At 33.5% G+C, this 12,287-nt stretch overlaps 1 protein-coding gene across 2 annotated transcripts in view; it reads right to left on the bottom strand.

Annotated features, from left to right (window-relative positions):
- Positions 1-12,287, bottom strand: part of LOC143190275 (uncharacterized) — a 623,078-nt gene that overhangs the window by 153,609 nt on the left and 457,182 nt on the right. For both annotated transcript variants that reach the window (XR_013004201.1, XM_076394480.1), the window contains exon 4: positions 1,287-1,428. Coding sequence is in view for 1 of the 2 variants with exons in the window: in XM_076394480.1 (XP_076250595.1) it covers positions 1,287-1,428 (142 nt within the window). In the remaining variant the exon portion in view is untranslated. The remainder of the gene's footprint in view (positions 1-1,286; positions 1,429-12,287) is intronic.

The raw sequence follows: 12,287 nt of genomic DNA, 5'->3' as shown, positions 1-12,287 counted from the left end.
TATATTTTCGTCATTTCGTGTAACTATTTTCATGCCCTTATATGTAATAATATTTCAATAGTAAATATTTCATTTTGTCATTACCGATCATAGAGAAAAAAAAACCTAATACCACCACACCAGTTTGGGTTTATTAGCAAGTATTCAACAATTGACCAGGTCCACACAATAACAGATGTTATTAGAAAAGCCTACGAAAGTAAAAAATATGCTTCTTTATCTACTCTACACTTGTGATATACCACAAATGGAAAATATTACGATGGCTACATTTGCTGATAATACTGCGATTATAGCTATCGGAGACAATAGTGAAGAAGCCTCAGGAAAATTACAACTGGCAAGTGACAATATAAATAATTGGACACAAGCTTAGAAAATAAGAATTAATGAAAGTAAATCTATACATGTGCAGTTCACCTATAAACAGAACGCGCAAATATGAATAACATTAAATAATACTATTATTCCATATAGCAGCAACGCTAAATATCTCTGAATGAGTCTCGACGCAAAACTTCGCTGGAAGGAACATATAAAGAAGAAAAGAAAAGAACTGGAATTGAAATATAAGAAAATGTACTGGCTAATTGGAAGGAAATCACAATTATCAGTACATAATAAATTGCTATTATATAATCAAATACTGAAACCTATGTGGACATACGGAGTTCAATGATGGGATTGTTCTGCAAATACTAACAAAAATAAAATGCAAATTTTTCAGAACAAAGTCCTGAGAGGTATTGTGGGTGCACCTATAGGACTACAGGACAAATTACCTCCATAAAGACTTTCAGATACCCACAGTCAGTCAAGAAATCAAGAGAATTGCAAAGGGGCATGAGGAAAAACTCCATTTTTATGAGAATATTAAAATATTACAGCTTTTACATGCATGATACCACCAAAACAGGACACAGATTCAAAAGAATCAAACCATGTGATCTTGTGTAGTGTTGTGTACTGAGGTGCATCTAATAAAAAATACAGCAGTGACATGTATAAACATTATTTCACCAGAGACTGAAATAGGACCGATGGTTCCTCCTAATTATATACCTAGATTTATATTATCATACAAATAAATTGTAAGTTAGACGAAAACGACTAGTAACAATGTAAAAATTAAATAATAAAAAAAATTGTCATTAGTCATTACAATCAGAGACGATCCCGTAATAATAGAACGAAGACAGGCGAGACATTTCGACCGGAGCCCAATAAATCCCGACAAATCTCCTTAATAAAGCGACAATTCCACTTAAACTACGTTTAATACTTACTCGTCGACCATCAAAAATTTATCTCCATCGGATCCCAGACACCGACCCTTTGTGCTGAGCCGTGGTCCTTCGATGATAACAGGCACCCGCACTCCCGACTGAAACCAGGCACCTTCCCATTTCTCCGGGAAGTAACAGGTTCCTGGAATAAGGAAAGAAAATGAAAATAACAGTGATTAATGATGTCGTATTCATGGCGGATTTATAGAGCTTTTAACTTGTAAACGTCTAACGTTAGTACGTAAAAAACTCGTACTTTTATTATCGGAAAATAAATCGTTCGTAATTCAATTTTCTTTTTTGTGTTTAAAACAGCATTTTCGTATGCCGCAATCAAGCTATTACTAATAAATATCAGGCCTATAATTCAATTGAAAGATTTAAATCACAATATTATCGTTGCCATTTTATTCTATTTAAAAACAGATAGAATGCTGTTACAAAAGTTCGAACATGTAACGAAATGAGCCTGCAAAAGTTGTCCGTTTGCCAAACTTCTGAAAATTCTTCAACATATTATAATTACCGGTTATAAACCGGCAAACGTTATTTCAACGCTTTGTTTTAATAAATTTGAAATCGCCGCGGTTTTTATTGAAGATATTTTTTGCGCTTGCAGCTGCACTGTGTATTAGCACCGACACGGTCACTAAAATATCTCAAAAAATAAAAAACAATATAACCTTAAATTCGCCAAAAAGAAACCGTGTTTATGGGAGACAGATGATGAATCAAGATCAATCTTGTTGTTTCAGAGATCAAATATACGAAATGTATAAAACACTAAGTAGTTTTATCAATTGAAACATAATTTAATACAATTATTTCAGAGAAAATCGTTAGTCTGGAAAATATCCACAAAGATCCAAAAGATATACAGCTATTTGAGAGATGTAGAACATCCGTTCATACATTGTTGGATAATATAGGATTTAAGTGGTGTAAAGATAACTCACGAAGGGGTTTAATGGAACTTCCAGAGATTTCTTTTGAAAGAATACAATTATTAAAAACATATAACAAAACCAAGAAAGAATTATGTCAATTTATAAATTTAAAAGAGCCATGAATATTTCAGAATGATACATTGCGTTGCCATGGCAAGATGATAATAAATATAGTATAAAGACAACAAAGGTTCATGGAAAAAGGTAAATGTTGGAATAACTATCGATTAGGTTTTCTTAGTCATAACATTTATTAATAATTCATTGCAGACCTATAGTTCTTTATGCTGGAAACAGGAATGATTTTATTCCTGGTGCAGAATTAGTGTTTCTCTAAGTCCAAGGGTGACTACCATGAAGAAATGAACATAACTTGTCTTTGCGCTACTTTGAAAATCAGCTTTTAAAGAACTTCGATGAACCATCAGTTATTGTTATGTACAATACACCATATCTACCATGTATATTTATATGGCGGAGAAAATCTTAACAAGTTCATCAACAAAAGCTGCAATTAAGGAATGGGTTAAAGTAAAAGTAAAATAAAATAAGTTTCGAGGAAATCATGTTAAAGAATGAACTATTTCAAATTATTACTCGGTAAATATAAATGAAATATTTAATTCCATTTTATGTAATTTACTTTTTTAGAATTAAGCCTGAGAAAAGATACATAGTAGATCAGATTACTGAATGTTAAGGCCACAGAATATTATTTTTCCCACCCTATCACTGCATTTTAAATCCAAATGAGTTAATATGGGGTATTGCAAAGAACTATTACAATAGATATTCAGGTCAAGGAGGATATTCAAACCAGAACTGTCTGGATCTATGGAAAGAGGCCTTGTCGAAAATAACACCTTCGGTTTGTATGAGCTCGATCAGACATATTGAAGAAGAAATTGACAAATTGTAGAATCTTGAGCAAGTTTTTAATAGATTGGAAATAAATAGTTTGGTTATTAACTTGATTAGTATTTCTGAAAGTGACTGTGATTGAATAAAACTTTATGAATGTTGGTTTATGATTCAATGCTGACGATTATCATAATAGAGTGATGAAAAAGGAAACCACTAAATGTCAGTATACAATTAATATGCTTTAATTGTAGGGAATTGTATTATAGAGTGGGAAAGCTTTATGAGCATGTGCGTTATTGTTCAAAATATACATGAACGTTTGGTTAAAATGTATGAGTAGAGCAGCAATAACACTGTTTTTTTTTGTTGCAGATTTGACAAATGTATTAAGGAGAATGCACTGATTAAATATAGTTTTATCAAGAAAGATGTATACAGTTAGTAAGAGGACAAACAATACATTACTTAGATACATAAACAATACATTAGTAAAATACATTACTCAGATATACAATTGTTTATTAATTGGATTGGGCTTTCGGGGGATACCAGTACATACAAAAACGCACGTACCGATACTAGTGTAAAAAAAATCTCAATATATATATAATAAAACAACTCTAACCTAAAAATTATTGTGGCTTTAAAATTAATTGTAGTTTTAAGTTCTTCCGTAATAAATGCTTTGATGTACTATAATGTTAAAATAAATTATATTTAAAAAAATGTTTGTTCAATTATTTTATTTATATTAAAATTTTGTTATATGTTAGAGCCCAAGTGTACTAAAACCCAGAGTGGCTGTGGCAGCAGTGGGACGTTTCCCGTGTTACTGTTATTTTGAATTGACTATATATTTGTATAGATAATATACAAATCCGAATATTGTTACTGAAATCAAGCAAAGTAAAAGAAACAAAGCAGATATCTAGTTTAAGAATTCATAGGAGAATTTAATAAGTTAAAGCATGTCTGAACGCAAGTTGTTTAGTACCTGATGAAGTATTGCAGCTGCAAAAATCTTGTAAGTTTGTGAAACTATTAATAAATAATCTTCTAACTTAAAATGTGTCCATTTTCTTTGCGCTAATACGGGATACACTGTTTAGTTTTATACAGCTGCCAACAGTTCAATAAAACAAAAAAAATCCATAGTATATATAATTTAAACTTTTTTGTGTAGTGGTTATTACTTACTCAGAAAAATTAAATTTAAAGTAGCCCTGTAAAATGTATTTGCATCTGTAAATTATAATAAAATCATAATAAAATATTTATTTGTCTTCCAAATAAAAAAGCATACCAAGAGGTTGAAGCGTCGAAGCGCGGGTATGATGGATATGAAATGTCAAGTGCCGTCAATGTTTCTTAAACTTTCTGGTAGGTATTAGAGTGATATGGCCAATTTTTATTTTTTTTTAATTCGTTTTATTATAATCTTAGTAATAACAGTTATAATATAAAAATAAATATTTTTTAGGATATATTTATAATATGTTATTATTATAAATCAATATTTTTATAATTATTTGATAAAGCCCTCATTCATTTTATTCCTCTGATTCCTCTAGTTACTGGGCTAGATTAAAAACTTAATTTGCCAAAAACCTATATGGGCATACGGAGCGAGTTCATTCATATGATTTATGAGAAGAGACTACATTCTCATATCAATATCCAAGTAATACAAGTCTTTGATAAAACTAGAACAGGATGTGTCCTGTTCATTGACTGAAAAGTGTCAAACCATTTGATCTTGTGAGGTGTAGTGTAGTGAGGTGCATTTAATATAAACAAAACTGTTAATATATAAATATTATGTTAACTATATGACTCCTCTCGATACAAGGGCTAATTCCTATTATATAAAAAAGAAGGACAATAAGTAGTGGGCGTTGTAATTTGGCTCGAGGCTGTTTAAAATTTGCAAAAAAGACCAGCGATGCAAATAAATTTCGTCTCTTGTCCCAAAGCCATAAATGTTGTTTTTAATTCCATTCCATCAAGGTTATGGATACAGATTTTTTGGTAAAAATGAGAAGAAGCTGGGTGCTTTGAATGGAGATTGGAGGGGTATGGAGATGACGTAAAGTTCGAGTTCGGTAAGTAGTAAGATGACTGTATGCAAAAGATGGCAGAATTAAGTTATGGAGAACTAGAGAGTACTCAATGAGGGCCCTACCCTTTTTTACCCTAAAAAATACATTAGAACCATTGGAGAAGAGTTTAATAGTGCAGCTGTATGTAATATGCAAGGATCAGTGAAGCACTAGAGAACTAGAAACATACAGAATGGGACACTAAATAAAGATATCTACATAAGGAAATCAGAGGATTTAACTACTGAAATAAGGTACCAACAATTAAATTAAAATTAAGTCATTGCTTGCTAAGTTATATGTAAGATTATTGCTTGTTCACAAAAAAAAACCTATTGGGTTAATATTCAATGCTAATTAATTAACAGGAGTAATTAGCAGGCTTAATGGAAAGTATAAAATAAAGTAGATGTAGAATGCCTTCTTGAAATTAAATAGAAGGTATAGAAAAGATATTACACATTCATCAAAAATACATAATTAAACGACTACTCAAGAACACTGATTAATTTTAACATCAGCAGAAGTGAAGAAATAATTTAAGACGTACCCTATAGAAGACTAAAATGTAGCCTTATCTACTTTTCGTTAGTATAAGTTTAGACGTGGTGAAATGAGCACCGAAGACGGTGAACGCAGTGGACGACCAAAAGAGGTTGTTACCGACGAAAATATTAAAAAATCATTATTACATCATATATTTGGGTACGAGAAAGCTCTGTGCAAAGTGGGTGCCGCGCGAGCTCAGTTTTGACCAAAAACAACGACGAGTTGATGATTCGGAGCAGTATGAAGATGATCAAGCGTAATAGCCTCAAGTTTTTGCGTCGATATGTGACAATGGATGGGACATGGCTCCATCATTTCACTCCGAAGTCCACTCGATAGTCATCTGATTGGACTGCACACGATGAACCCGCTCCAAAGCGTGGGAAAACGCAACAGTCGGCTGGCCAGGTTATGACGTCTGTATTTTGGGATGCGCATGAAATAATTTTCATTGGCTATCTTGAAAAAGGAAGGACCATCAAAAGCGACTATTACATAGCGTTATTTATACCGTTTGAAGGACAAAACCGCTGAACAACGGCCGCATTTGAATAAAAAGAAAGTGCTGCTTCACCAAGACAATGCACCGTGTTACAAGTCAGTGAAAACGATTCGAGGTCCACTATATTCTCCAGATCTGTTCGGAAGAAATTTTCATCGAATGAAGAGGTGTATCCTTCGGTGAGAGATGGCATCACCCTTGAAGGGAATTATAAAAAAAAACGAATTTTTCCAAAACATATGTTTTAATATAGTAGGCCGGGGAATTTTCAATTGACCTGTATCAAGAACGTAATATATATGATTCATATCGATACTAGAACCAATTCATAGCATGTAGAAAAGATGAAGAATAATAAGCACAGGGTGTTGTAATTTATCTCGAGGCTGTTGAAAATACCGGCGATGAAATTAAAGTTTATCTCTTGTTCCAAAATCACATGTGGTATTAATTTCGTACCGTGCTGACTCATAAGTGATTCATAACACATTATTAGAGACTAAGATAGGGCCGATGGGTGTTCTTCGATATATTCGGATCTAAGCTACTGTAAAGATCAATTATAGGTTAGACGGCAACGACTAGTAACAATCTAATAAATACATAAAGAAATAACCATATGTATAAATTTATTTCGTACAACCGATTTCTACTAACTGATTTAATCTGTATATAATTTTTTGTTTCTAACGTGGGTCTGGCAATCAGTTACGTCACAAGTTATTCGAAGATGTAAATTTATACATATACGGAACAATTATTTCCCATAACGTCCCTGCTTCCATATAATAACGTGAAATTTATGGCAAAAATATGGCCGCGGTCCTACCCAAGCCGAATGATAAAAGATAATCGCCGCCATTTAAACCATACGTCGCAATTCCCCGAAGGCCGATCAGTTTCCCGACTAAATGCGTAACGATTTAAAGATATATTCATAAATAGGCCATAATAAACCATATTTAGCACGTATCTTCGCCCGTACGACGTCAGGAACCGCAGCAGAAAAGCCCTCCCGCAGGAAATGAGCTACCTACCAGCCATAGCCGTTATTACACTAGTTTCCTGCAAAGTTTGCAGTGTTGTCGGAATGCCGGCCTTTTGTTGCTTAAATTGAATGTCATCACACTAAATCGAATGCATTTAGATGTCGGTGGTGAAGGGACGACGACGGGAGGGGAGGGGGTGGCGATGTTGAGGCAGCATTCGGTTGTATTATTAAAGCCATTTAGTGTACGTATTATGGCGGTTTGATGGAAATAATTGGATATTCGAATGGTACGGCGGACTCAATGGAGTCTGACGAGGTGCGGACGAGGGAGAGAGGGAAAAAACGGCGAAAGGAAGTGCCACATAACGGGACTTGATTGTTTGCTTGTAACGGGGGAAATGGAAACCGATAATTGTTCCATGGATGGATTGAGACCGACGATTTTTGTCTCTTTATCCGGGTGATTTCGTTTTAGACTAGCTGAAATTAGAGCTTCTTTTATTTCGATGTCTTTGATTTAGCCTGATTGTATCGGCTTATATTAAATCAAATTCAATTTTAACGAGATATTAAATAAATTAATCTTCTAGAATTAGATGAATTTTCTAATACATCAGGTGCGCGGCTTATCAGATAGCCTTCTATAGATGTATTAAAATATATTCTTCTAATATTATAGTCCATTCAAAACAGCAGTGAACTCACGTCATCAATATGTACTTACCATAAATTTTAAATTCGTTGCGGAATCAAACAATATCTTCCTTCCCGTTTTATTCTATTTAAAGAGAGATAGAGTGCTGTCTGACAAGTTAGGACATTTAACCAAACCAGCCTGCCAAAGTTGTCTGTCTGTCAAACGTCTTCAAAATTCACAATATTAATTATAATAACTATAGTTTATAAACCACAAAATAAAGAAATATTCCTTTTTAAGTTACATAATCAATATTAGTCATTCTATGATATAAACTGGTAAACGTTATCTGAATGCTTTACATGTTTTGGTAAATTTTAAATGGCTGAGTATTATTACTCCGATTCAAAGTGCCAAAGCCAGCCATTTAAAGAGGTAAGGTAAAAGAGGTTTTTACAATTAATTATCAGAATGCTGTGGTATTTATTGAAAATATTTTTAACGTGTTACAGTTCTACTGAATATTAGTATCGACAAGGTCATTGAAATATCCCAAAACAATGAACAATATAATCTTAGATCCATCGAGAAGTGATCATCCTTATACGAACGGTGTGACGAATTAAGGTCATTGGTGGAAGCTTATCAGAAATCAAATATATGAAATCTGTGAAGAGAGTGAGTAGTGTTTTTAATATAAACATAACTAAATAAAATTATTTCATAACACTGTTAATCTGAAAAATATCCATAGAGAGCTTAGAGAAATGCAACTCTTTGAGGTATGTAGAGCATCCTTTCGTAAACTGTTAGGTAATATAGGATTTAAATGATGTAAAGATAACCTACGAAGAGGTTGAATTGAACTTCCAGACATTCAAGGAAGACTTATTATTTCACTATGTGTATTTTGATTAGTCACTCATGGCACGAGGATAATAAAGAAGATAATAAGATATAAATAATAAAAGGATAATAAGAAATTATTACAATAGAATGATTATGTTCTTAGTTATCCTCCGATAAGGACACGTTAGGAAATCTTTTTGGCAGCATTAGGAGTTACGGCATGAGAGAAAATTCTCTAGCGACACACCACTTTACAATTTACTGTTTAGATGGCGCGCATGTTCGTTTTGAAGGTTGTGGCTTGAGTATGTGATAGCTGTGTCCTTTACAAACAGTGTGGCATAGTTTTCGCCGGGAGCGCATGTTTCATTGCCATTCGTTTTTCAGTATGGGAGGCGATAAAAAGTTGCGCAGTTTGGTAGTGAGTGCATGAGTAAGGCTGCCGCGTTTAAATGGACCAAAGCATTAAAGGATGATCGCGAAAACGTCGAGAATGAGCCTCATGATCTTTGACCGCGAACCAGCATCACACCAGACAACATTCGGAGTGTAGAACAACTCTTTTTGGAAGACCGTAGCATGAATTCTCGAGACATTTTGGCTGAGCTCGGCATCAGTATTGGTACTGTACAATCTGTCATCCACGAACACCTTCAATATCGCAAAATAACGGCGCAATGGGTTCCTAAACTCTTGAACTTCGAGCAAAAATTTACGCGGTCGAAAGTTTGTCGTCGCTTGCTGACAGGATACGATGCGAAGGGGGAGGGTTTTTTAACGCGAATCTTCACGGGTACACTATTGAAGGCACTACTAATACGTACACTATTAATTGATCAAAACGGAAAGAGTGGAGGAAGAATGAGAAAGGGGCGCCAGTCAAACTGAAGACAACCAGGTCCGCGGATAAGGTTCTGTGTACGGTATTCTAGTACCGACGGGACGTGCCGTACGTTGATTTTCTGCACACCCAAAGTACCATTAGTGCTGCATACTACTCCAACATTGTGAAAATACATGTGAAACCCGCTTATCGCTCGAAACCGAGAATAGGATGGAAGGTATTGGAATACCCCCTACGGCCCAAATTTATCACCTTGCGGACACCACATGTTTGGACCACTGAAAGAAGATCTCGGAGGTCAAAGATTCAATACCGACGACGAGTTAGAGGAGTTCGTACGCACATGGCTGTCCGAGTTGGCGAAGAAGTTCTTCGATACCGGCATCAAAAAATTTCCGGAAAGAAGCACAAAATACGTAACTAGTGAGAGGAAATAACTAGAAAAACTGTACATTTTTTTATTTGTCTCAATCATATTTGAACCACTCTCGTACATAGTGAAGGACATCTGGATGACTTGAGGGGATTTTCTGCGAAAGAATATCTCGACATCCTCGCTGATAAAGTCCTAACTAGGATCGCTATATTGCTGTTAAACACTGACATGTTCCAAGGGGATAGTGTGTACCTTACACATAGCCAAAAGATACAGTCTTGTCTTGAGAAACATCAGAAAAACACTAAATATCTTCATTTGCCACACAGACCTCAACGTAATTGAATTGGTATGAGGGATTTTGATACTTTACGAACGTATTTCGCAAAGAATTTCAATTGTTTAAAAAGAAAAAAATCTTGAAACGTAATGTCGCTTGTTCATTATTTTAGTAATAGACCAACAATCTTAAAACATATAGTGTTAACAATTAAGTTATACCAACCTTGGGGCATGTTGAATTTTACATCGTAGAATAACGGTCTACAAAATACTCAGAAATATAATCCTAGATATTCCACACGCTCGGGGTGCCAGCACCGCCAACTGGAACACAATAACGAATAGCTGGCAACCCCGAGACGTTTATCTGGGATATTATTGAAGGGTATTTTGGATCATTCAGTAACTGATCATCGTTTGGTTTAGATGTGCCACCATCGACTGCCCAAGCTTCGTGATCTGCTAACACCGCTGCCAGCCGTTTTTTTAAATTGTATTTTCACATTTTTATATACTTCAATAAATAACGGTCACATAATGTAAACACTGTTTCATTTCGTGTTACCTCCATTCACCGAAACTCTAAAAAGTTAATTTTAAAACATCACAAGAAAGTGTTTTTAAACCTATTTGATAAGAATTATATTTTTTATGGTTAAGCTAATTAAATTTATTAAACGTTCTCAGATGGTTGAAATTCTAATTTAATTGTTCAATTAAAGACCTTTTACTTTTTTTCCTTTTCGCTATTAATTTAGAAAATTTCCAATTATTTTTGATTAAACATTAGCAATATTTGAAATACGTCAGCATTCTAGCATAAAAAGCAATCAATTGCAATTTTATAAATATATATGTGAGTGTAACTGTGATTAAATGTCTTGTTTAAGTTATAAAAATTCTCTGATTTTAAAAATCCTAGTGTTTAACTGTTTTAATATTCGATATTTTTGAAGCTTTTCTATTGTATTTGATTATATTGTTGGAACCATGAAAAAGGAAAATAAGCTTGAAACAAAAATTGTTATAAATAGTAAGAGGCCATGAAAAGTTAAAATATTTTACATTTTTGATAGTGGCAATAAATTATTGTCCCCGCATAATAAATTAACGTTAATGTCTAGCTAAAGATATGATGTGGATATTTCGTCGTAGGATAGCTCAATAAACTAATAAGATTATACACGTGCTCTCTCGTCTTTTCACAAAAGAACTATCTTCATCAAAATTCGTTTGTATTCCCTCAAACACCTTTTTCAAATTTATAACATACATGTTAAAGATTCTACCTTGGATTTTAAGAAAATTGATGAATTTGATTATTGAACAGCATATTGGTACAGATATAAGGGTATGCATGCTGAAGAAATAATACTAAACGAAATGGTTTTAGTAACATCATTTACATATGCCGTCATAGTAGAACCAGTTAAAAATTTTATTTAACATCATATAATCTTTCATTTCTCATTTAATTCTACAAAAAAAACCAATTCGTTGTTTTGCATAACAGAAGTATAACGGAACTTACAAACATTGCTTTTAAAACAATATCATTTTTAGAAGTATATAATAAAATTTAGGAATATTTTTCGACTGCTTTCATGATCGATATTACAGGAAATTAAGACAAATCGCAAAAGCTAAATACAACAATACATTGGTATAGACGTCGATATACGAGATTTAATTCAATCAAAAAAATACCGGTAGTGAAATCATTATAATTCTTTTTTTAAAATACACATTACTAACTTAATTTATTTTCGACCACTACGCGATCACTAGCCTTTTTATTAATGAATATCAATTAGTTGTAACTTCTAATGACAGCGAACTACACAAATAATTTAATAACCAATAAAAGACAAATCATCTAAACTATGAACGTTAACGACAGATCGTAGCAGGAAAAATCCACGAGGATTTAAATTTTACCTGGTAATAAAATTACTTATCAAAAACCTATTGCACAAAACGAGCCGCCATTTATATGCAAATTTATTTTTTAACTTTAAATGGTTTATGGAGTGAGTTTTATGGCTCCATAAAATGACTCTC

Source organism: Rhynchophorus ferrugineus, unplaced genomic scaffold (assembly GCF_030347505.1).
Source record: "Rhynchophorus ferrugineus isolate W39M unplaced genomic scaffold, kcgeb_rfMv2 rfM2, whole genome shotgun sequence".
Classification (NCBI taxonomy): domain Eukaryota; kingdom Metazoa; phylum Arthropoda; class Insecta; order Coleoptera; family Curculionidae; genus Rhynchophorus; species Rhynchophorus ferrugineus.
This window is presented reverse-complemented; position numbering and strand designations above follow the sequence as displayed.